This window comes from Oryx dammah, unplaced genomic scaffold (assembly GCF_014754425.2).
Source record: "Oryx dammah isolate SB20612 unplaced genomic scaffold, SCBI_Odam_1.1 HiC_scaffold_4, whole genome shotgun sequence".
Classification (NCBI taxonomy): Eukaryota; Metazoa; Chordata; class Mammalia; order Artiodactyla; family Bovidae; genus Oryx; species Oryx dammah.
Genome location: NW_024070188.1, coordinates 57,144,473 through 57,169,666, shown reverse-complemented (window position 1 = coordinate 57,169,666; position 25,194 = coordinate 57,144,473). Strand labels below are relative to the sequence as shown.

Below are 25,194 nucleotides of genomic sequence, written 5' to 3'. Positions count from 1 at the left end.
TTATATATAAAAGAAACATAAGAAGATTCTAAAAGGTGGAGAGGAGAAGGCAGACAGGCTAGGGACCTCAAGACCCAAGGAACAACACTGCAGTGAGTTTCCCTGGGTTTTCTTTTAGTTCATATATCCCACACTTGTTGCTGAAAAAGTCAACTTGTTGGAAATTCCAACAAGTAAGGACAAAAAGAAGCCCCAAGAAAGGCCTGCTATCTCTCCAGCCAGAGGACCAGAGGAGGAGTGGCCTAGCAGGGAAGAAAACAATAACCACTCCACTCCAGCTAAAGATCACCACGTCAGGAAAGACAGGGGCTTGCCAGACTGTGAAGAGTTGCCCCAAGTTCTCTGCCAGAATAGCATCAGAGAAGGCTGAGTAGGAAACTGATAATTTTATTCCCACTAGTGATAAAAAAACAACACTTTCCTTGCCACCCATGTCCACAGCATCAATGAAGACAACATGGGAGCACTAATGAGGATCCCAGCACATCCAATGGCACCCCACTCCAGTGTTCTTGCCTGGAGAATCCCAGGGACGGGGGAGCCTGGTGGGCTGCAGTCCATGGGGTCGCAAAGAGTCAGACACAACTGAGTGACTTCACTTTCACTTTTCACTTTTATGCATTGGAGAAGGAAATGGCAACCCACTCCAGTGTTCTTGCCTGGAGAATCCCAGGGATGGGAGAGCCTGGTGGGCTGCAGTCCAGGGGGTCGCAAAGAGTCACGCAAAGAGTCAGACACAACTGAGCGACTTCACTTTCACTTCTCACTTTCATGCATTGGAGAAGGAAATGGCAACCCACTCCAGGGTTCTTGCCTGGAGAATCCCAGGGATGGGAGAGCCTGGTGGGCTGCTGTCTATGGGGTCGCACAGGGTCGGACACGACTGAAGTGACTTAGCAGCAGCAGCACATCCCAGACAGGGAGGCAGCAATGGAGATAGAGTAGGATATTGAATTCCCACTCTGTCCAGCAACAAGGGTTTCTCCTCACTCCAAGTGTCAACAGAGGGTAAAAAAACCCAGACTCTAACACAACTGGCATTAATAGGATAGTGCCCCCCATTCCTCTGCTAAAGTCAGCTAAAGCAGAAAGTGTAAATGAGATCCACAGTCTCAAACATAACCCCTAGAATATCCAGGTTTTAGCTGAAAATCATTTATTACAATAAGAACCAGAAAAAATATTTTTGAATGAAAAAAGATAACAGATGCCAACATAAAGACAACACATGTGGGAATTATCTGACAAGGATTTTACAACATCCATCATAATGCTTCAGTAAGCAATTATGAACATGTTTGAAACAAATGCAAAACTGGAAAGTCTCAGCAAAGAGATAAAAATTCTCAGCAAGGAAATAAAAGCTACAAAGAAGAATCAAATGGAAATTTTAGAAACAGAAAGTCCGCAATAACTGACATATAAAAATCAATGAATGGGCTCAACAGCAAAATGAAATTAGATGAAAGAATCTGTGAAATTGAAGACAGAACAATAGAAACTACCCAATCTGAATAACAGAGAAAAAAGAAACTGGGGGAGAAAGAAAAAATGTATAGAACTTCAGGGATCTGTGGGACTAAAATAAAATCAATGAAACTTTCTAAATAAGCAAATAATTTACAGATGCAAACTGTATTATCTAAAGGTTTGGGGGCCCCTATGCTATTGAAGAACAAGTGGAATGTGAAGGACAAATACAGACCTTTGGTGTTATTAATAATATAACACTTAAATCAGACTCAAGTAGCCTAAAAAATGAATGTAGCTTTTGAACATTCACAGGTTGGTACTGAAGGGTATATATAGTCTATGAAGTGAAGAAAATCAAGTTTATTTATCATGAGTATTAAGAAGATATAAAATGATGGTAATACATTCTCTTCAAATCAATGAAACTTCAAAATGAACATCTCAGGACAGTACAGCTCTGTTGCTAGTAGGGTGATTTTTGTGTTTAGAGGAAAACATTTCTATTATTTGGATGAAAATGCTATTTGGCATGAGTTGACAAGCCCCATGAAATTTCACTAAGACAAGACACACTTTTAACGTGTAAATAACCATTTACACGTGTAATGTGTAAAATAACCATTACTGGAGTTATTTTCAACCTATATTATCAGTGATCAGATTGGGAATATTTTTCTTTTTTGGTACAAATGTAGAATAAAATTTTATAAAGGGTAGATACACTCAGTACAGATGGTCCTTCAAAGTTTAACCTGAAAAAAATCATTAAATCTGAAGAAACCCAATTACAACTTAAAAATAGCTTTTGAGGGGGTGTACAGAAGGGATAAAATAGGGCTTCAAATATTTCTGCTCCCATTAACTTTTTTGATTAAAATGAAAATAAATGAATACCCAAGTTAAAAAGAATCCAGAATCACTTTTAAATTCCCGTGAATAAACTAATGAAATATGGTCTAGTCCAATCCTATTGATTAGTCTAGTGTTTGTCAGCATCATAGCAATTTATTAATGATAATATGATTCAAACATCTGGTGTCCAGAGAACGTTCACAGCTCCTTCTGCCCTTAAGAGAAGTAGAAGAGCAGTTTTAGGTATGATCTGTCTTTATTCCCAAATCTGAACAATTCTTACACATTCAAACATGTGTGAGACTCAGTAGGAACACTTTCCTACTGTTACGCGGAGGCCACAAGTTTCCCTGAGAAGGTCGTGTATCACAGAGGATTCCCAGTTCTAACTCTGGTCGACAGTCTCCAAACAATGCAAGTGTAAATAGAGGATGTATAAAACAGAAGGCTCTTTCACAAAGATTTACTGCCGTGTTTTTGGAATAAAAAAAGTGTCAGTCTTCTTGGTTAAAGGTTGGCAAATGTGTTTTCAACTTTAAAATGTCTGAAATTGGCTCTTTTCTTTCTTGATAGAAGCTGAGTCCGGTGATGTGTTCAACATCTGCGATCCGAGCTCTGTGTAGCTTCAACAATTCTTCAACCCATAAAGATTCATGCTTCCCGTGCTATGAGGGTGGGAAAGGAAGACAAGTCACTGGACAACAGTCAACCCACCTTCCCTACACTCTCTGCATCTCCCTCATTGTAATCAGCCATGACACCCGGTCTCTTAAACGGCAGATGCCATGAGAATTGTTAGGCATAATCCCTGCTCTTGAGTAGTTCACCATCCAATACATACCATTCATGTTTGTTTAGTAGATGTATCAAATCTGAGGAAAGTATATGTGGAACAGATGTACCCACATTGCCTTGGTGCAAGAAACACCAAAGTATGGGGTTAAAAATGTTGGAAAACAGAGGTAACATGCCATGGTAGAAAGAATACGGGAATTAGCAGAAAGGAACTTGGAATGATGCCAAAGAACTGATGCTTTCAAACAATGGTGCTGGAAAAGACTCCTGAGAGCCCCTTGGACAGCAAGATCAAACCAGTCAATCTTAAGGGAAATCAATCAACCCTGAATACTGGTTGAAGCACTGATGCTGAAGTTGAAACTCCAGTATTTTGGTCATCTGATGCGAATAGCACTCATTGGAAAAGTCCCTGATGCTGGGAAAGATTGAGAGCAGAAAAAGGGCATCAGAGGATGAGATGGCCGGATGGCATCACTGATGCAATGGACATGAACTTGGGTAAACTTTGGGAGATGGTGAGGGACAGAGAGGCCTGGCATCCTGCAGTCCATGGAGCTGCAAAGAGTCAGAATGATTGGGTGACTGAACAACAACTTGGATTCAAGTTCTACTTCTACCTTTATCCTACCAGGTAAACTGAGGGAAGTTATTTAATATCGGAATACTAATTCTCTTACCTGTGCCCTCCTCACAGGGTTGCTCTAAAGATCAAACACAATGATGTGTGCAAATGAGCTATACAAATGCTAGTTCTTATCAGAATCAGTTATCTACACAGTTGCAATGAAGAAAGGGTTAGGGGAAGTGGAAAAACACACTTTCATTTCTGGTGAAGTAGTGAAGTTCTAGAGAATATGAGATCAAAAAAGAATTAAAAGGCTTATGCTCTGCCACATGGAAGCAGAGATGGAAATCATACATCCATATATTGGTGTTTTTCTGAAAATGGTGACTGGAGAAAGTCAGATGAAGAACATATCCACTGGCTGGTGTGCTATGATTATACTTTAAAGACATACTTCAATAAAGGTTCATGTGCCCTGATGATATTATTAGTTGAAAATAATAAATACAGACTTTCACATAAAAGGGAACAGATCAATAATTTCCATTTTCCATTAGCTTCCAATCATCCACCACCCAGTACTGCTGTTAGACTCCTCCATTCCAGCAACCCTCACTCTGGCTTTCAAGGGAAGAGCCTGACTCAGTAGACTACTTGGCCAATAGATATTTGCCATCTGTTCCAGCATTTACATGAATAAATAAAAGACATCTCTCAGGCCAAAATCCAGCTAATCCTTAGTCACTATTTCAGACATGAAACAGAAGGGGTCAGTAAGTATATGTGCTATGTGCTTAGTCGGTCAGTCATGTCCAACTCTTTGTGACCCCATGGACTGTAGCCCACCAGGCTCTTCTGTCCATGAGGATTCTCTAGACAAGAATACTGGAGTGGGTTGCCATGCCCTTCTCCAGGGGATCTTCCCAACCCAGGGACTGAACCTAGGTCTCTCTCATTGAAGGTGGATTTGTTACCATCTGAGCTACCAGGGAAGACCAAGTATATCTGATATACCTTCAAACGATTCACTTTCTGGTTCAAGTCCAATATTAAGTGTCTTCTGGTTACACTGCCATAGAATTTGTTAAATGCTTACATTTAAAAAAGCTATTATTATCAGTATAATAGCTTTTGGAATGGTACAGATGGAAAAGGAGCTTAACACCTAATTCAAGGCACTTAACATCATTTTGGTTAGTGAAATGTAAGCATAAATCTATTGCAGCCCTTTTTTTTCCCCAGGGGAGGGCCCAGAATTTATACATGGATTTAGTGGCTAAGCCATATGACGTCAACTAAGTTTTTATGTTTTGATCTTACTGTTAGTGCTTTTAACAGACAAGAATAATCTTCTTTGAATAAACTAAGAGGATCAAGTTTAAAACCATTCTATAATCTCAAACATGTATGTTCTAGTTATGTCTTCTTTTCCCACAGTAATGTCAGATGTAAGACATGCACAAATATATTTATCTATCAATGCTTAAAGATAAATTAACAAAGGCCACTTACCGCACAGCTTTCACTATTGTCAGTCCTGTGAGGCAAAATGAAAGCCATGGTATCTAAATTTTCACACTGTAAGGGAGTCTGGGATGTGTTTTTACAACTTGTTAGCACAATGAAGAAATGAGTTGGAATCAGAACTTCCTGATTACGGATGATTTTGCTGTTTCTGTAAAATATCGTAATATTCACTTTAAGAAAAAAATAACTATTCCCTTTAATGACTATTTCACTAAAGTATATTTTTAATACAATACATCCCCAAATAAAGTTCAGTCAAATAATTAAATATATTGTAAGAAGTTAGTCATCATAATACCTCAACATTTTCTGCCAGATGGAGAAGAATTAGAAGACACAGAAACACAATCCAAATAATGTTACTTTTTATAGAAATTTATTAAAATTTTGTATTTTTTTGGTAATTCCACCTTAACAAATTGGAATTGAGACACTAAGGGGAAAAATCATCAATTTTGAATATGTACAACCAAGACTCTAAAGCATTACTGAGAATCTTTTAAACTCCAGGCAGTTATGAACAGAGAGTGAAAGAGAGAGAACTGGTTTGAGATTTTTTTCATTCCGGCTCCTTCAGAGAAGCTGTTGTTTTAACTGGATCTTCTTTCCTATTCTATAACTTTGTTTTTACTTTTTTTTTAATTAAAGCATATTCTCAAAGATGTCCCAAGTAACACCTTTACCTCATCTTAATTCTGTTTCCTTAGGTCTCAAGATTAGATTTGTTTGGGGAAAAAAAAAAAAAAAGTAGATTCATTTGGTTTTTTAGTTATCTTCCAAAATTTAAGGTAGTGGTGGTATCATTAAAAAAAGAAACCACAATCTTATGTGGAACCACAATACATAAAGCAGATTAAAATGTGTTCCAGTTGAAGCTGTGAATGGGAAAGGTATAAGTTCTCTTCTTTACCCATTCTCCTGCTGCCACCTCTGAGACATTTACATAGGATCCTTTTTGCCTTAAAGACTATAATAAAAATATAATTTTACAAATGATGTGGTCACAGGTGTACATGTGTAAACAGTAATCTCTAAGTCAGCCTGAGGGAGTGGTTCTCAGAAAGGGGCTGAATCCCAGTAGATGTTTCACTCCACTTTTCTCATAGACTGAAGAACCAAAATTGCTTCCAAAGATTTTGCAATTGTTTTAATAAAGATCAACCGATCTCTAAAATGTTCTTCCTCTTTCCTTTATGAAACCACCACTGACGGTTTCTCAAGAAGGTCACTGTATCAGTCTGAGACCAGAAGGGGGCAGGGCACAACCTTTAAAAACATAACATGGCCCCAGGATATGACATAGCCCAAGGACAGGACACAGCCCAAGGACAGGACGTAAATTGGTTACACCAAACTAGGTCCAAGGTGGCAGACGATTCAAATTCCACTAGACCTTGGGGGTCAGTATACACTTACAGTAACACATCAGCGTCCTAGATGACACGCTCACAGGCACCACGCCAGTTCCAAGGCTGAGCATAAAGATCAGAAAGTGGGCAATGCCCAATTTCTGGAAATATCCACCCCTTCCTCAAAAGAGCTGGAATACCCCTCCCACTCATTAGCCTGTGAAATTACCCACCCCTATAAAAATGGACACTCCATACCCTGGTGCCTCTTGCCTTCTGAGATGGCCCACATTCTATCTATGGAGTGTGTAGCTCCCTGAATAAACCTTCTTTTTCTTTACTATGGCTCGCTCTTGAAGGCTTTCCTGTGCGGAGCCAGCAACCCACACTTGGTGGCCATCTCAGGGACTCAGAAGTGATCTGGGACATGGCCATCCTCGTCCACCGCACTTTCATTCCTGCAACAAATTCCCCTTGCAGCAGAGTCGGATAAAACTGAAAGCTGTGACGTTCACCCTATAGCAATACTGCGGCGCTATGGCTTTATGTCTTCAGGTCTTTGACTCGGGATGCCTCCAGCCACACTGTATCATTCTTTATCTCGAAACTGGCAGTTTGCTAGTTAAACAGCATCTTCACAATAGCCACAGAAAGAGATTTTAAACACTGTTGTTATCTTCTTAACAAAAGGCAGAGTTCAGTATTTAATATGAGCTATAGAATTATTCATCTAAGCTGAGTGGGGGATAAACACTACTTTCATCTAAAAAAATATTTTACTGAACATCAAAACATCAAAATTAATCAGCTATTTCAAGGGGCTTCCTGCATAATCAGAAATGTCAGCTACACAAATATGAATAGTTAGATAGAAGAGGTTCTGCTGACTCAACCGGATGGTAGTCCCATTTGAGAGCTGTATTTAAGAGTAAATGAAATATGTTCTTACTGCTTCAGAGTCTCCAAGGAATCATAACGTCCGTCATAATCAAAATCAAACACAGGACCGCTAACAACATTGAGACCATTTCTTTCTTCAGCATACCTCTGCAGTAAGGTGCCATGCAAGTATTGCCATATAACTGAAACAAGAAGGAAGACGTTACAGTGTCAAAAGAACAAGATGACATAAATCAACTATGAATCAAATTATGAATCAAAATTAGCATTTGTCATAATTAGGGATAAAGTGAAGTCTGGCCAAAAATCCATTGTTCAGCTTTTGCTCTTGGAAAGACTACCCAGCAAATGCTGAATTCAATTCTACTTCAAGCATCCTCAAACATATGTATTATCATGAAGCTGAGATCACATATTATCATTAAGCATAAAAAAATATAACAACACAAACAAGGCAAGCTATTCAAATTTATTGTTAACATCTGTATTTTTTTTGAAATATTCTAGAGAATTTTGAACTATTCAAAAGCATTCTAGAGGTAAACTACAATATAATTTTCCTTGTATGCTTTGTAAGTTACTTAAAGTATAAATGTGTATTTATTCTTAAAAAAGCCAATAGTTGCAATAATTAATAATGATGTAAAATCTATTCATTTTAAATTAAAAACAATTGTCAAGAACTTCCAAATAGTTAAATAAGGCAACAGACTGAAATTTAATATCTATTAGTAGATTACATTAGCTATATGAGTTAGGAGGAACATTAAATTCTTTTCCCACCCAAAGTGTTTGTAGACACTTAAATATAAAGCATATAATAAATATGGGACTATATCATAATTCAATACTTATAGGATTTTTTTGTGTACTGGTATTTTTTAAGTTAAACAAACTTATAAGAACATATTTGATGTTTAGTCATTTAATTTGGAGGATCAGTCATTACATATAAATCATACCTATAATTTTGGGAAATTCATTTGAAATTATGATATATAAGATTAAAAATTTTACCTTGAAAACTCTGGTACATGGGCACTATATTAGTAGTAAGCAATGCTTCAGAATATACTTGACTTGAACCTTTATGTAATTCTACAAAGAAAACAACAAGAACAACTATTTCATTCTTCACAAATCACAGTAAGAATTATACTTTCTCATGGGGGTATTTAAAACATGGGCTATCATCTTAAACTCCTAACACTTTCCCAGGTACTAGATCAAGGAGGGAAATGCAATGTGATCAGGTCCCTTAAAAAAAAATGGATCTTTTCTTCTTCAAGATGAAGAAACAAAATCTTTAATATGAAGGGCCTAAATTAAACATATTCAAATTTTACCTCATTTGCCTTATTTTCAACTAAAGTATATTGTGTCAACAATCTGTCCTTGAACTCTTTCACGGAGAAAAGTAAAAATGAGAACATCTGGCTTCAGAACACCTACTAACCAGAAAAAACATCACAAGGGATGTCTGCCTTGAAATGGACAAGGCTTCTTTGTATGGACTTCTGGCTTGGACCTATTTTTATAATGCAAAAGCCAAGCTCTGACTTCAGAAGCTTGCTCTGGGGACTGGACTGGATATTGAGCGTACTGACTGGAGTCTTCTGACTTTTTCCTTTTTAGGCTGGCCTCAAAATGTCTTCTCATTAACATACAGATCTGCCACTTGAAAAAAATAGAACACAATTAAAAAAAAAAAAAAAAGCCATTCCCCAGGGGCTCTGATTCAGTGAAAGAGCAAGCAAACTCAGGCTCTCCCTTTACCTCATTCTTTGACAAATCAAAGTTTTCTTTTTAAACAACAAAATGGTATCTCCTTCCTAAGAACCCTGATGCATCCTTTTGACCAGAGTTTCTCAAATTTTGTTTAAAAGAAATGTAGAAAAGTGAAGAATGTTCTATCTACAGAGGTTACCCTAAATCCATCACTCGCCAAACAAAAGTAAACAGGTTTCCAAAAGTCAAGTTTCAGATACTTGAAAATTTTCCCTAATAGTTCTATTTCCCATTCACAGTTTTCACCAATAAATAAACAAGATGTCCCCATAAGAAAGAAAAGGAAATGGAAGAAAGAAAGAACATAAGAGAAAGGGAACGTCAGTGAGGAAGAGACTTACGTGGTGCGGAGAGGAACCCATAGCTCAGTTTAGCGTTATTTTTATAAAATGAACATTTATGGACAGGACTAAGAGGAATTCGGAGATCCTGGTAAAGACAGTTGGAAAAGTCTTCTGTAAAGAAACTGTCCTGAAGAACAAAATGAAAAGGACAATCAGGGATGAGGCATACAGAACAAAACACTAGAGCTTTATAAATAATTAAAGGTGAACCACGTCATAAAATCATGCAGTTCTGGTTGTCTGTTCATGCCCTGCACCACTTTTCATTTTTCTATTAGTGTATTCATCTTGTTTCTAACCAACGTGTAAAAACTCATTATAATATTAAAGATATTAATCACTCATCATATATGTGCAAATTTTTCCTACCGTGTCGTGCTACTTTTGTTTATAATATTTTTGTCTATTCAGTTTCAAACTTTTGTGTAGTAAATTGCTGATTTTTAGAGGTCAGACTCTTTCATATTACAATACAGCCAAAAATGGTGGGGGGCAGTGGGGGAAAGCCATGGAACAGCAATTCAATATGAAAACCTCATGAGTAGTAATGACTCAATTTTTACAGCTTTCATTATATAAGAAAACTGAAAATTCAAACAGAGTCCTAGGACATTATAATTAAGGTATTAAACTATAATAAATAGGATGAGGACCTACAAAACACTGGGTAAACAGCTATATACTGAGTTGTCCAAAAAGTTCGTTTGGGTTTTTTGAAGATGTTACAGAAAAACACAAGTCAAGTTTTTGGCGAACTCAATATTACAAGGTCAATTAAAAAGTGTTTGAAATGTTTGAAGATGTTCTTCAAAAATTAAAAATCAAATTAAGGTAGAAACTTTATGTACATATGTGAATGTGTGTGTATATTCTCTCTACATAGAGATACAAAAATTACATATATATGAACAATCTTAGTGAGTAGTAACAATAACTCTGTTTTTAAAATCTAACTGCTATAGTCAACTAAGCTCTCTCAAATCCCCTTTCTATCCTTTAAGAGCATCCTATATCTTACCAGACATTTTCAATTTCTGAAAATCTGGTCAGTCTAGTTTAGACCCTGATGCTGGGAAAGAATGAGGGCAGGAGAAGAAGAGGGCGACAGAGGATGAGATGGTTGATGGCCATCACTGACTCAATGGACATGAGTTTGAATAAACTCCAAGAGATAGTGAAGGACAGGGAGCCTGGTGTGCTGCAGTCCATGGGGTCACAAAGAGTCGGACATGACTTAGGGACTGAACAACAACTAGTTTAAAACTTTATTTCCAGATAAGATCTAAATCTCATCTCCTGCCCCCATTCTCTTTCTCAAGCTCTATTTCTTTCCTCATTTATCTTGCTACCACAGCATCCAGGGGGTGAGGGTGAAGGAGAATGGTGGTCTTATTCTGGTATATCTTCCCCTACTCCTTTCAAGGCTGAACTCCTCTAGTCTGGGTGGTGGACAGGACCCCAGGCCTCTCCCTGGTTTGGTCTGGGAGGTCTCCCTGTAGGTGGTATATGCAGTGAGGTTACTGAGCTTCAATGTCCTCCATCTCTGAGGGTCCAAGATTTGGGCAGCTGAGGGAAATCCTTGTACATACACAGCTGTGTATTTAGAAATAATAACTGTAATTAATTGTAAAAGTGATGTCATGAAATTAGAAATTAGCATCATCAAATATTAAAACCAAGAAAAAAACCAAAGCATGGGAGATACTTTCACTGCATACCTTCATTTCACAAAGGTTTGCTGTGAATGTCAGAGTCACATAGCTAGTCAGGGGACAAGCTAGAACCGGGACCTAATTTTTCTGACTCTCGGTTCAGTGATCTAATTTGGGAGCTGGTTACAGAGCCGAGATTGACAGTGAGAAATGATGCTGACAAAGTTTTGCTTAGTAATAGTATAAAATAACCACGCAGAGGTAAAGAGGTGACAAATACTTGCATTTCTGTCGATGGTGTAGGATGTCCAAAGGGGCATCAGGATGTCATGGCTGTAACCACTCACAAACTGGTGCTGGTGAAGCAGACAGACAGTGCTGTTCTGGAGAACTCTGGGTCTTCCATAGGGTAGAGTGCCACGCCTAATGGTCTTCTCTTGGGTCATAGGGGGAAAGTGAAACCACCGTTCAAACACACTTAGTGTGCTTTGTATGGTAAGACATAATGATACACACTCATCTGATCCTTTTCTCTACTTAATCCTATTGAAGAATTATTTGTAACTGCAAAATAAAACTACTTACAAAGAACAGAACCATAAATAATTTTTAAAAAAGGGGTTCACAACAGTGTGTGCCTATGTAGATCCTGAAATATCAATGTGATATTAAGATATCACAAGAAGATACTACATGAGATTGCTAGGAATTTCAGTAATTAGGACTTATATTACTAAAATTCTTTAATATTATCTTTATTACTTATTTTCCAAAACATAATCAAAAGAAAGTTTTCTGGATGATGTGTATACTCAGAAAGCAAAAATTTTAAACTGAAATTATGAAACTACCCCAAATAGAATAACGTACATATACCATTTATTGCCCTTTTCTCAAGCATCAGATGCTTTATAGAATTCTCTGTATATATCATTGAATTTAATTCATATGGACCCCTATAAATTGAGGCTATATACTTATTTTACAGATGAGAAAAGAGCAACTTATAGGGAACAAATACTTTTTCCATGGACATACAGTTTCTAAGCTCATATTCAAACCCATATCTACTCAGTTCCAAAGGTGTTATTTTTCACCATGACACTTTGCCACCTTGGGGTCATCTAAAATTTCTCTAATCTGCACAATTATAGAGATTTTATAGAGAGAAGTCCAAGTCAAGAGCATGCAGAATTCACTTTTTTATTCCAGCAAGAAAAAACTTTTAGCCAAATAACATAAGGATCTGAGACTGTGTCAAGGAACATCAAAGGGATACTAAATATCCACACTTCGTCAGTTGTCTGCATATGCTTAATTTTCATTCAAGAGTTATGAAGAAGTAACTTTAGATAAATCAATTTATACTACCTTATAATTAAGAACTAAGTGAAGCAGAAATTTAGGTCTTTTAAATGGAATCTGAGGATCTATTATTATAAACCTATAAATATCTTCAAAATCTCAAAATACTCCACTGAGTCCATAAAGAGTGATTCAGCTTCCACTAATTACATTACATACTGCGTCCACTGTAAACACCCCTTCCTTCCTTATGACTAATGGTTTAGATTGTCAAGCTAAAAAGTTCACCCAATTCATCAGGTGGTCCTCCACTACTACTTTTATTTTATTGGTTATTCTCAAACAATGACCCCAAACTAATTCTGAGCTTCACACTATTGAGAAAAAGCCTGCTTACCTTCTGCCATGGTCAGATTCAACTGTGTCTGAAAATCCACGACTGGCAAAATCTAAAAAATTAATGATACAATTTTTGAGGATTGAAAAATGTGCTTTAATTTTGCAACAAATGACTTTTATAGCTTAAGTATTCCACCATAGAACAAAGATAAAATCATAACCATTCTGTACAACTGAAATCATTTTTTTGAAGAAGAGGATTGAAAACATAGGGATAACAGTTGCAAAAAGACAAAATTATTAGCACAGCAGAACACAACTCATTTAAAATAAGAATATAACTACTGTTTATAATTCTTATCTCTATCCTTATGGTCTTTTACAAGTATAAATTAAGCCTACAACAAAACATAGAGCATAAGATGAGCTACTCAAATGTCTGCATTTATGGACAAGATCAATTTTGTTTATAATTTGTCATATATTTTCATCTCCTTACAATAATTACATATTAAGATAGGAGTAAAAATGAAGTGTAATAAATTTCTTTCATCCCTCAAAATATTTTCCTTCTAAATTTAAAATAGGTTGGGATGTGTTTTAGAGAGGGAATACTGAGATTGGTTCATAAAAGACCTCATTGCTAGGAGGGCAGCCCAGATTCTGGGACTCAGTATATTTCAGAATTCAGCTAGACTTCTCACAGCCTGAAGCCAAATCAAGTCTCAACACAACAGGATTAAAAATACAGGGAGAGTGTAAAAACTAAGAGGGGGAAAAATTAAAAATAAAAAAGGTTGGCATATGTCACTAGAGTTGAAAATATGTACATTTGCTTCCACTCACAAATTTTAATTTAACCATCATGTATTTCTGCAGCGTATGCTATGCAGAGGGTGCTATAAAATCATAGCACTGGGCTAAATATCTTCAGAATACTTACTGAGGGATCACACGAGCAGTCGAGGCTCTCCCTGGGGGCTCTTGTGAAGGGGCACTGGACCAGGGAGCGGACTTCTTTGGGATGTTTTGGAGTGTAAACAGGATTCCTTAGAAGGTGATTAAGGCTTCCATGAGTCCCATTATTAGGAGCTGGTGTCAAATTCAGTAAATCTGCATAATTCCAAGAATGGTAAATAAAGATTTACTTAAAAAATTTTCAAAACTAGATAGTAGTTTTGTGCTGTTAATTTTATTTTTTAAATCCAAATCTATATAAGGGTCCTTAACTCTCTACCTAAAATAAAACTAAAAATCTCTCTTTCTCAGGTTGTAGAATATTTATGATCAGGCTATTCTTGATGGAAATATTGATATGCACACTGTACTTCTCTATAAAAATTTCTAAGTTTTAATGTAAACAATAACTACAGTTATACCCTATTCAATATTATATGCCAATCGTGCTAAATATATTTAAGTTGTCAATATTTGGTAGATGAATACAGACAGGTATCATTTCATTGTTATTCAGTCATTAAGTCATGTCTGACTCTTCACAACCCCATGGACTGCAGCACGCCAGGCTTCCCTACCCTACACTGTCTCCTAGAGTTTGCTCAGATTCATGGCCATTGAGTCGATGGTGCCATCCAACCATTTCATCCTGTCATCCCTTCTCCTTTTGCCCTCAATCTTTCCCAGCATCAGGGTCTTGTCCAGTGAATTGGCTCTTTGCATCAGGTGGCCAAAGTATTAGAGCTTTAGCATCAGTCCTTCCAGTGAGTATTCAGGGTTGATTTTCTTTAGGATTGACCAGTTTGATCTGCTTGCTGTCCAAGGGACTCTCAAGAGTCTTCTCCAATACCACAGTTTGAAAGAATCAGTTCTTCAGCACTCAACCTTCTTTATGGTCCAACTCTCACATCTGTACATGACTACTGGAAAAACCATAGCTTTCACTTGATGGAACTTTGTTGCCAAAGTGATGTCTCTGCTTTTCAATATGCTGTCTAGATTTGCCATAGCTTTTCTTCCAAGGAAGAAGCATTTCATTGTACTTTATTTTATTACACTCCAGAGATTTTTTTACAGTTGAAAGTCTGTGATGGTCCCACATTGTGAGATGATGCTTAGCATGTTTTAGCGATAAAGTACTTTTTAATTAAAGTATGTACATTTTTCTAAACATAAGCTATTGCACACTTAGTAGACCACAGTATAGTGTAAAAATAGCTTTTATATGCACTGAAAATCAAAAAAATTCATGTACTTGCTTTATTAGAGTATTCACTTTATTGCAATGGTCTAGAACTGAATTTCAATTTCTCCAAGGTGGGCTTCCCAGGTGGCGCTAGTGGTAAAGAATCTACCTGCCAATGCAGGAGAATTAGGAGATGTGGGTTCGATCTCTGGGTCAGGAAGATCCCCTGAAGGAGGAAATGGCAGCCCACTCCAGTATTCTTGCCTGGAGAATCCCATGGACAGAGGGGCCTGTTGGACTATAGTCCGCAGTGTGGCAAAGAGTTGGACTTGACCGAAGCGACTTGGTACAAATGCACGCCTGGAATCAGCATGCTTACTTAGCTCAAGGTCTCAAGCTACTAATATAGTAGACCTAGGATTCAAAATCAGCTCAGTCCAAGTCTAAGACTCATGCTGTTGATAATAATAATAGCAAACACTTACACCGTAAAGCACTTATTATATGCCAGGCATTGTTTAGATGCTTTAGGATATATTAACTCATTTAAGTATTCAGGGGGCTCCCACTAAAAGAATTATGTCAATACTTAGGACACATTTAAGGTTTTATAAATTCCAGTACTGTTATCAGAAAAAGGAAGCAATACTCAAAATACAATACTCAACCATAAAAGCTCTAATTTAGAAGGTATGGAGTAAACTAAGAATTTAGCCAGTGTGTTCTCTTCCATTTCTGTAACCTTGACATTGCCGTCTGTTCAACTATTATTGCTACTAGGGGATCCACCTGTTTTTCTACCTTTCACAACCTCCAAACTCTTTTCTCTGGCTTCCACACTGATCTGGTTCAACTGTCATCTCATTAACTCTAGGGCCTAGCAAAGTACCAGGCACTTGGAATTTATAGACTGTCTGCTCTGACTGTTATATTTTACCCCTGTGCAGCCTAGTGAAAACATCAGATAGCTATGTTTTGCATATGTTTTCAATGACTCTGGGTCAGGAAGAAGAAAGGTGGAAATATGAGGACCTTGCCTTATCATCATTTCCTGAAAGGTGCCCGATATGTGACCTACTTTCAATAATCTATTCCAGCTCTGTGTTCAGAAGGGAGAAGAGCTACCTGTTCACACTTACCACACATTAAGTTATAGACTTCAATATTTTCAAAGGAATCAACTTCAGTGCTGTGCTTGAATCCAGGTCCGTAGCCAATAAAGAGGGCCTATGTTGGCCAGAAAAGAAACTGGTTACTAAAGAGTTGGTCACTAAAAAGGTATTTTATATCTTTGCTCATTGCACATATACAAACTGGTTATATTAAGATAAGTGGAAAAATACTGTGCCCGGTGGACCTTCTAGAATATTATTTTAATCCCTGTCGCACATTTAATCTAAAGACATCTAGGATATCTTTCTTAACTTTATTACAATTCCTAACCTGACAGTCAGAACAAAACGATACTGAAATCTTTTTTAAACTGTGAAACGGGATCTAAATCTTACTCTACCCACCATACACCATGCTGTAGGGATCAAATTAGATAATGATGAGTGTATTTTGAAATTTTTACAGTGCTAGGCAAATGGAAGGGATTATCTTTATCTAGAACATAAGTATGTTATCTTTCACCTATTAATTACTGCCTTTTGTTTACTGTGAATCAACATTCTCAATGAAGGACAAGTAGATGAAAAAACAATTATCAGAAATACAGTATGAAATGTGGGCTTCCCAGGTGGCTCAGTGGGAAAGAATCTGCCTGCCAATGCAGCAGACACAGGTTTGATCCCTGGGTTGGGAAGATCTCCTGGAGGAGGAAATGGCAGCCCATTCCAGAGTTCTTGCCTGGAAAATCCCATGGAAAGAGAAGCCTAGTAGGCTACAGTCCACAGCGTCACAAAGAGTTGGACACGACTGAGTGTGCGTGCGCACACACACACACACACAAAGTGTAAGTCAAACATTCATGAAACATAAATTTTTAAAAATTCTATTAATGTTCAAAGTAAAACAGCTATATGAAAGTATGTGCCTCATTAATTCTCTTTAAATACTCATAAGGACAGTCTATGTCTTTAAGTCTAAAACTTTATATATCAGTTTTTTTTTAGATATAAACTATAATTTTTAAAGTAGAATAGGTTTACTCACTTGCATATTCAAAAATGCATTATCAGAGCCATGGAATCCACTTCCACAATATTTCCTTTCTGAAGGATTCCTAATTGTCACATAATATGAATTAATAATGCAAAGTCCACTCATAAAGCAAAACTGACACTCATGACATTATTTCCATTAATAAAGAGTAACTATTTTTTGAAATTTAACAATTTATTTGTAAAAATTTTACCATTTAGCCTAAAGAAATGCTTGGAACATAGTAGATGTTCACTAAATATTAGTTCTCTCATGAGGATAAGGACCTTCTCTTCTTTCATATTCTTTTTCCTAAACACTGAAAGCATAGTTCTCTAATAAGGGAGAGACAGTGTAATTCTGTTGACTGAATTCTGGTTTACTGCTTAGGTTTTGCTGGACAGAGGTATGTATTTATCATCTCTGGCTTCCTGGCTTCCAAGAGTTAATGATCAAGTTTGAGATATTAACAATATGCACGATCCAAATAATTTGTTGAACATACCAATAAACTGAGGTTTATTGATGGATTTAGTATAACAAGAATGAAAAAAAATAGCTCAGTCTAATGAAAATGGTAATTGCTCATTATTATAAAGTAAAAAGCTTTTGCCAATCATTTGTTAGACTTTGAAGGTATTATTAGGCATAACTATAACACATAGAAGAGACACAATGGCAAGTGGAACATAAGAAATAATCAAGATGGATGTGAGGGAACAGAGTAGTGGTTCTTAGCTGGAGGTGGCCCCCTTTCCCCAGGGAATTGCAGCAATGCCTGCAGATATTTTTTGTTGTCACAACTATAGACAGTACTTTTTTATCTCGTGAGTAGAAGCCAGCGATGTTTTCAAACATCTCACAACACACAGGACAGCTCCCCAACACAAAGAATTATCTGATCCCAAATGTCAATAGTCCAAGGCTGAGAGAAACTGGGACAAAAGAGAACCATACTTGAAGTCTTCATATTACAACATCATTGGAAAGGACCCAATGGTTACCTTGAATGACTAGGTTTACCTGGGAGACTCAGAACTTACAATGCAAGTTGCCACTGAGGATCCAAATAGAACGTCAAGGGCTCAATTCTGTCATTTTTGGCAAAATGCAAACGCTTGGGTAAGAAATGTTTCAGGTAAGGTTTGAAGTGCTGGTTTGGTTCCTGGCACTGAAATTGTAAGAGGCAAAGAAAAACCATTATTTCCACATTTTCTTAAGTGTAAACTGCTCTTGAAATTGCTTCCTAAGTCCATATGAATTTTTTTCTCCCAAAGGTTTAATCAGTATGCCCAATAAGTCATAGATGCAAAAATAACTGAGTTTTCACTACTTATATAATGTACAAGTTGCATATTCTCAACTATTGTATATTCTTATTTTATAGGAAATAATAATTATGGTATAAGAGTCCTAGTCCTCAATTTAGTCCTTAGATTGAGTCACTAGTTTATATTTGTGCTACTACTGATAATCTATTTTTAAATACTCTTATAATAATTTTAAGAACTTTCTTTAAAATTGTAAAAATTTTCATCAAGTATAAAAATGGAATATAAGTAAATCAGCACTAGGACAAAAGTTTAAGAAATCAACACAAGAAAAACTGGTAGGAAATATATTATAATGCTAAGTGTTTATGGTAGTATGGGAGAAGGCAATGGCACCCCATTCCAGTACTCTTGCCTGGAAAATCCCATGGATGGAGGAGCCTGGTAGGCTGCAGTCCATGGGGTCGCTAAGAGTCAGGCACGACTGAGCAAGTTCACTTTTACTTTTCACTTTCATGCACTGGAGAAGGAAATGGCAACCCACTCCAGTATTCTTGCCTGGAGAGTCCCAGGGACAGAGGAGCCTAGTGGGCTGCCGTCTTTGGGGTTGCACAGAGTTGGACACGACTGAAGCAACTTAGCAGCAGCAGCAGCATGGTAGCATGGCTACAGGCTTTCCCCTCCTATTGTTTTCAATTATTTCTTGTACTGTCATATAAATTTAATAATGTCAATAAATAAATTATTAAAATTTTAAAAACCTACATTATTAAGATATGTCCTTAAAGACCTTTAAAAACTACAGGGCATTTAAATGTTGGCCCAGATACTCAAAAAAAAAGAAAATAGATTAGGTTAAAATCCTACAATCTCCCAATCAAATACTAAAAGTTTCTTCTAAATGTATTTTATACAAAACTAGCAACAAAACGGTAATAGGGAAAAAAAAGATACTCACAGAAAGATTTTTGGCAATGCCTTCATAATCAACTGAAGAGAGGAAAAGATAAGAATAGTTGGATGGAATGCTACCATTAAAAATAACACACAAATATAGCACATCAGACACAAATCCATTTAAAACAATCACATACTACTTTAATAATTTTTCTTAAGTACTAATTAAAACTTGTTATTGTACAAGTTAGAGTCTAGGCTTTGCGTAACTATGTCAATATATGTGCATAACAATTTTCCTGGAGGGAAATCTACTTCTCCTCATGAATATTCAACCATATCTACTGAAACATACAGCACTGCATACACCCAAACCTAATCCAACCCTGATGAGTGTCAGAAAAATCTCTTTTCTCTCTCCATTTCAGCAAAAGAGACACAGATGTGTAGAGCGGACTTTTGGACTCTGAGGGAGAGGGAGAAGGTGGGATGATTTGGGTGAATGGCATTGAAACATGTATACTATCATGTAAGAAACGAATCGCCAGTCTATGTCCCATGCAGGATACAGGATGCTTGGAGCTGGTGCACGGGGATGACCCAGAGAGATGTTATGGGGAGGGAGGTGAGAGGGGGGGTTCATGTTTGGGAATGCATGTACACCCGTGGTGGATTCATGTCAACGTATGGCAAAACCAATACAGTATTGTAAAGTAAAATAAAAATAAAAATTAAAAAAAAACAAAGGTAATTATAACAGAATAATAAACAAAACTGCTGTTAGTATTTTAGAATTACCAAGGATGGTAATCGAAAAGAAAGGTATAACAATCAGTTCTTCACCAGGCTTGATTTTCAAAAGAATGAATATTTTAAATTTCCTGGCAGTTTGGGTATGACAGGTGGTCAAGAAAGAATGTGAAATTTCTTCTTCTCTGCTCACAAAACACATTCTCATTGTTTTTTGGAATAGTTTAAGAAAGTCATTTCTGAGAACAGAAATTAGTTGCTTATAGAATTAATTATCTCAGCCAGCATACCTCCTCATAATGGAATATTATCCTATAACATCTATAAGTTATTTTAATGAAATAATATTAATTAAAGTTGAATAAATGTAGCTGAAAATTTGAGCTTTTATCCCTATAAGTAATCTGAATCCAACACAAGCTAAGTATGAAAGCGAAAGTGTTACTCGCTCAGTCGTGTCTCTGAGACTCTTTGCGATGCCATGGACTGTAGCCTGCCAGGCTTCTCTGTCCATGGAATTCTCCAGGCAAGAATACTGGAATGGGTTGCCATTCCCTTCTGCAGGAGATCTTCCCAACCCAGGAATCGAACCCAGGTCTCCTGCATTGCAGGTAGATGCTTTACCATCTGAGCCACCAGGGAAGCCAAGAAAAATATACATGGTAACATATAACTGTACCAAGCTCATCAAATAATTTTCTTAGTCATGAATAACAGGTAAGTGGTTAAACTTGTGCCCTCACATCCAGTCCCATAAAATCCCTTTGGGTGCAGAAGGCCAGTCCTGGATATTTAATCATTAAAAAGAAATTAATTAATCATCTTTCATTTAAAGATATGATTCAGAGGAATGTATTGTAAATATAGAGCTTTCCCAGGTGGTACAGTGGTAAAGAATTCACCTGCCAATGCAGGAGACTCAAGAGATGCAGGTTCAATCCCTGGGTCAGGGATCCCCTACTGGGGATCCCCTGCAGGAAGATCCCCTACAGTAGGAAATGGCAACCCACTCCAGTATTCCTTCCTGAAGAATCCTATGGACAGAGGAGCCTGGCAGGCTCCAGTCCATGGGGTTACAAAGAATCAGACACGATTGAGCATGCATACACTAACTGTAAATATAATCATATTCAAAATTAGCACAGAGATATACTTACATGAATAGTATTTATCTGGAACATCAGAGGGTCTCAGTCGAGCTGCAGGTCCATATACAACTTTAACGTCTTTAATATCTCCCAAGTATTTATTCAGATACACATATTTCTTACAACTGCCTTGTTCCATGCCTAGGAGAAAAAAAAAATCCCCAAGCATGTCGCAACCTTAATAAAAAAAACCTTTAACATGTAGGACAGAATTTCTTTCGCTTTCAGAATTAAAATCAATAAACATGAGGTCAGCACTCACGATGGGCTTCCTAAGTGGCGCTAGTGATAACGAACCTGCCTGCCAGTGCAGAATACTTAAAAGATGGGGGTTCAATCCCTGGGTCAGGAAGATTCCCTGGAGGAGGGCATGGCAACTCGCTCTAGTATTCCTGCTTGGAGAATCCCATGGGCAGAGGAGCCTGGTGGGCTACAAGTCCACGGGGTCACAAAGAGTCGAACACGACTGAAGTTACTTGGCACACATGCAAACACTTGTGACAGCTGAACATCTAACAGGTAAGGCTCAGAGTTTCACATACATCTACCACGTCACTTAGATACTTTCCCTCTCTTCATCCAAAATTAGTTCAGTGTTTCTTATCTACGTATTACAATATTTTTATGTGAATGAGGAAGAATATCACAGTTTTAGCCTGAATTTGAAAGCACAGTTATTTTCTCAGAATCAACTAGTATATTAACTAGGAGTATAAAACATTCATCTCATTTTCAGACTGGAGGCTTCTTTAGAATACATCTTCTTAGGACTGTTTCTAGAAATAGTTTTCAATAATTATTTCTGAAGCAAACAATAATAACAACAAGAACAAACAAAAAAAGAAGCTTTTTCTGATTTTCCTGTATACACATTGCCTTTACAGTCCCAAGTCTGCATACAAACATGTTCTAAAGGTCACAGTAACTAACAATTAGATCAAAATACTGCCAAAATTAACACATACTCCCCTTAAAAGTCAGATTTATCATTCTAGAGAAAATAGAAGAAGCACATAATAATCTGTTCAAGGTATGCCTAAAATGGTTAGAATAGATTTACCAAAATTTAATATAAAAAAAAATTGTTTTAACTCTCCAAGTTCCTGATGTAAGTCTTCCCCAAATCAGGAGATAAGTGCATTATGGTTAATAAGCTAGGTGTCTGTGAGTTCTGTGTTTCACTTGTATGTTATATTTAATGTAGTATTTTCTAAAGGTTCTCCACAAGAAATAATTAGCTATAAAAGTCAGAGGAAATAATAAAACTTTAATCAATCAAGTCAACTTCTGGAAGCTCCATTTAACCTGAAGGATGAATGATATAAACCCAGGTTACCATGATCTGAAATAAGGATGAGGTTCAAGCATCTATGCAAGTTCAGCTCCTTCAGACCATCCATCAGCATGCCAACCATGTTGTCAACTCTCTGCAAAGCTCTGATGACCTAAGAGAGGGAAACAATCTCATGTCATGCAGTTAAAAGTATTCACGGAATGCTTCTTAGAGTTCTGCATACTTAATTTTTTTAAACTAGAACTTCTAGGAAAAAAACTCATTATTTCCAAACATACTGCATTCTTTTCCATATGAATGTCACAAGGACACAGAATGGCATATGGTTTTGGCAAACTGCCTTTGGTATTTCTCTCCTCCTCTCTCCCAGCAAAATCACCCGAGGGAAATTCTTCTGCAGCTTTGCCTATAGCAAACCAGTCTAATCTTTACTTATAGTCTGTGTATTTCACTTTATTACAAAACACGCTCTTTCAATATGATCTCACATTGATTGAAAGATATCCAAGAAACATGGACTGGAATTTTTAAGTATTAAGATAAAGTAGGTTTTAATGAACCAATAATACTGGCATTTAACCAAATCTAAAAGTTAATGAATATGATCTGAAATGCAATGGACTGGACCCTGAATGAAGATGAATCAGAAAAGCAGTTATGTTGGGAAATCTTTCAATTCAGTTCAGTTCAGCTGCTCAGTCGTGTCCAACTCCTTGAGACCCCATGAACCGCAGCATGCCAGGCCTCCCTGTCCATCACCAACTCCCGCAGTTCATCCAAACTCATGTCCATTGAGTCAGTGATGCCATCCAACCATCTCATCCTCTGTCGTCCCCTTCTCCTGCCCTCAATCTTTTCCAGCATCAGGCTCTTTTCAAATGAGTCAGCTCTTTGCATAAGGTGACCAAAATATTGGAGTTTCAGCTTCAACATCAGCCCTTCCAATGAACACCCGGGACTGATCTCCTTTAGGATGGACTGGTTGGGCTTCCTTGCAGTCCAAGGGACTCTCAAGAGTCTTCTCCAACACCACAGTTCAAAAGCATCAATCCTTCTGCGCTCAGCTTTCTTTATTGTCCAACTCTCACATCCATACATGACCACTGGAAAAACCACAGCCTTCACTAGACAGACCTTGGTTGGCAAAGTAATGGCTCTGATTTTTAATATGCTATCTAGGTTGGTCATAACTTTCCTTCCAAGGAGTAAGCGTCTTTTAATTTCATGGCTGCAATCACCATCTGCAGTGATTTTGGAGCCCCCCTCAAAAAAGTCTGACACTGTTTCCACTGTTTCCCCATCTATTTCCCATCAAGTGATGGGACCAGATGCCATGATCTTCGTTTTCTGAATGTTGAGCTTTAAGCCAAACTTTTCACTCTCCTCGTTCACTTTCATCAAGAGGCTTTTTAGTTCCTCTTCTCTTTCTGCCACAGTGTGGTGTTATCTGCATATCTGAGGTGATTGATATTTCTCCTGGCAATCTTGATTCCAGCTTGTGCTTCTTCCAGCAGAGCGTTTCTCATGATGTACTCTGCATATAAGTTAAATAAGCAGGGTGACAATATACAGCCTTGACATACTCCTTTTCCTACTTCGGACCAGTCTGTTGTTCCATGTCCAGTTCTAACTGTTGCTTCCTTACCGGCATACAGGTTTCTCAAGAGGGAAATCTTTAGTGAACAGAAAAGTAATACTGGTCTTAAAATTTATATGATCTGATAATCCATTACAAAATGATCCTTAGAGTTACTTATAGCCAAACTGTCCTAGAGATGGATCTTGAGTGAAAGAATAAAAATTATATTAGCATCTGGCCAATTGTTTAGACTAACATAAGAGGTACGGGAAACTTTCCTCAGTCTAGTGATGACAGGGCCACACTATCAGCCATGCATCTCGCACCTCTAAGAAAGAGCATCTCTGCTGAGTGGATGGACAGAATCAAAGCCAGGCATACAGGGTTGTTAACTACCCTGATGTCACTGGAGATAGGTTTTGCTGGAACGAGTACAAAGGGTGGAGTGTGACAGGTCTCATTTGAAATTAAAAATACAGAATTTAACTCATCATTTGTTCAATTCAGCACCGTAGATAGTGTAAAATCAAACAATGCTCCCAGTTCCTTTCGATTAAAGTGCATCTTTTTGGTTTAATAGAAATGTCCTTAATACTTTTTCCAGAAATCATGGATTCTTATAGAATGATCAAGAAATCTGCTTCAAAGCAAGCTTCAGTTAGATGCCACCAGGTTTAATGGAAAAACCACTGATAAAAATGTACTTACTTCACTGCTGACTGGTCCGTAAGAGTGACCCGAAGAATCTGGTTCTTCTAAATACAGAGTGTAAAAGTGTGGTCTAAATCAAACAGTATCAAAATGTAATATTTTACGAACACATTGTAAAACAGAATACAAAGAATAATTCAACAAATGATAGTAAATAAAATTTATACAGCACTGGGGTAACATTTCTAAAAGTGCTGAGAAATAATTTACATGTTTAGAATTCTTCAAAACGCGGCTGTAATAGTCACTAAAAAGTTCATTTGGATACAAAACCATCATAGCCAATAGCAAAGTTTTCTGTCATCTATTGAAAATATTCAGACATTTTAATAAAACAAATGAGTATTTTATGGTGGAAATTAAT

At 37.2% G+C, this 25,194-nt stretch overlaps 1 protein-coding gene across 1 annotated transcript in view; it reads right to left on the bottom strand.

Annotated features, from left to right (window-relative positions):
• Positions 1-2,458: 2,458 nt before the first annotated feature.
• The window catches only part of ENPP1 (ectonucleotide pyrophosphatase/phosphodiesterase 1), a 71,558-nt gene continuing 48,822 nt past the window's right edge, over positions 2,459-25,194 (bottom strand). Inside the window, exons 11-25 of the mRNA XM_040239219.1 lie at positions 24,828-24,900; positions 22,583-22,691; positions 21,256-21,387; positions 19,410-19,441; positions 18,224-18,351; positions 17,193-17,262; positions 16,175-16,262; positions 13,836-14,005; positions 12,951-13,002; positions 11,533-11,684; positions 9,594-9,723; positions 8,482-8,562; positions 7,514-7,646; positions 5,201-5,363; positions 2,459-2,990 (exon numbers count right to left, since the gene is read on the bottom strand). Of these exons, the coding sequence (XP_040095153.1) occupies positions 2,820-2,990; positions 5,201-5,363; positions 7,514-7,646; positions 8,482-8,562; positions 9,594-9,723; positions 11,533-11,684; positions 12,951-13,002; positions 13,836-14,005; positions 16,175-16,262; positions 17,193-17,262; positions 18,224-18,351; positions 19,410-19,441; positions 21,256-21,387; positions 22,583-22,691; positions 24,828-24,900 (1,684 nt within the window). The 3' untranslated portion in view covers positions 2,459-2,819. The remainder of the gene's footprint in view (positions 2,991-5,200; positions 5,364-7,513; positions 7,647-8,481; positions 8,563-9,593; positions 9,724-11,532; positions 11,685-12,950; positions 13,003-13,835; positions 14,006-16,174; positions 16,263-17,192; positions 17,263-18,223; positions 18,352-19,409; positions 19,442-21,255; positions 21,388-22,582; positions 22,692-24,827; positions 24,901-25,194) is intronic.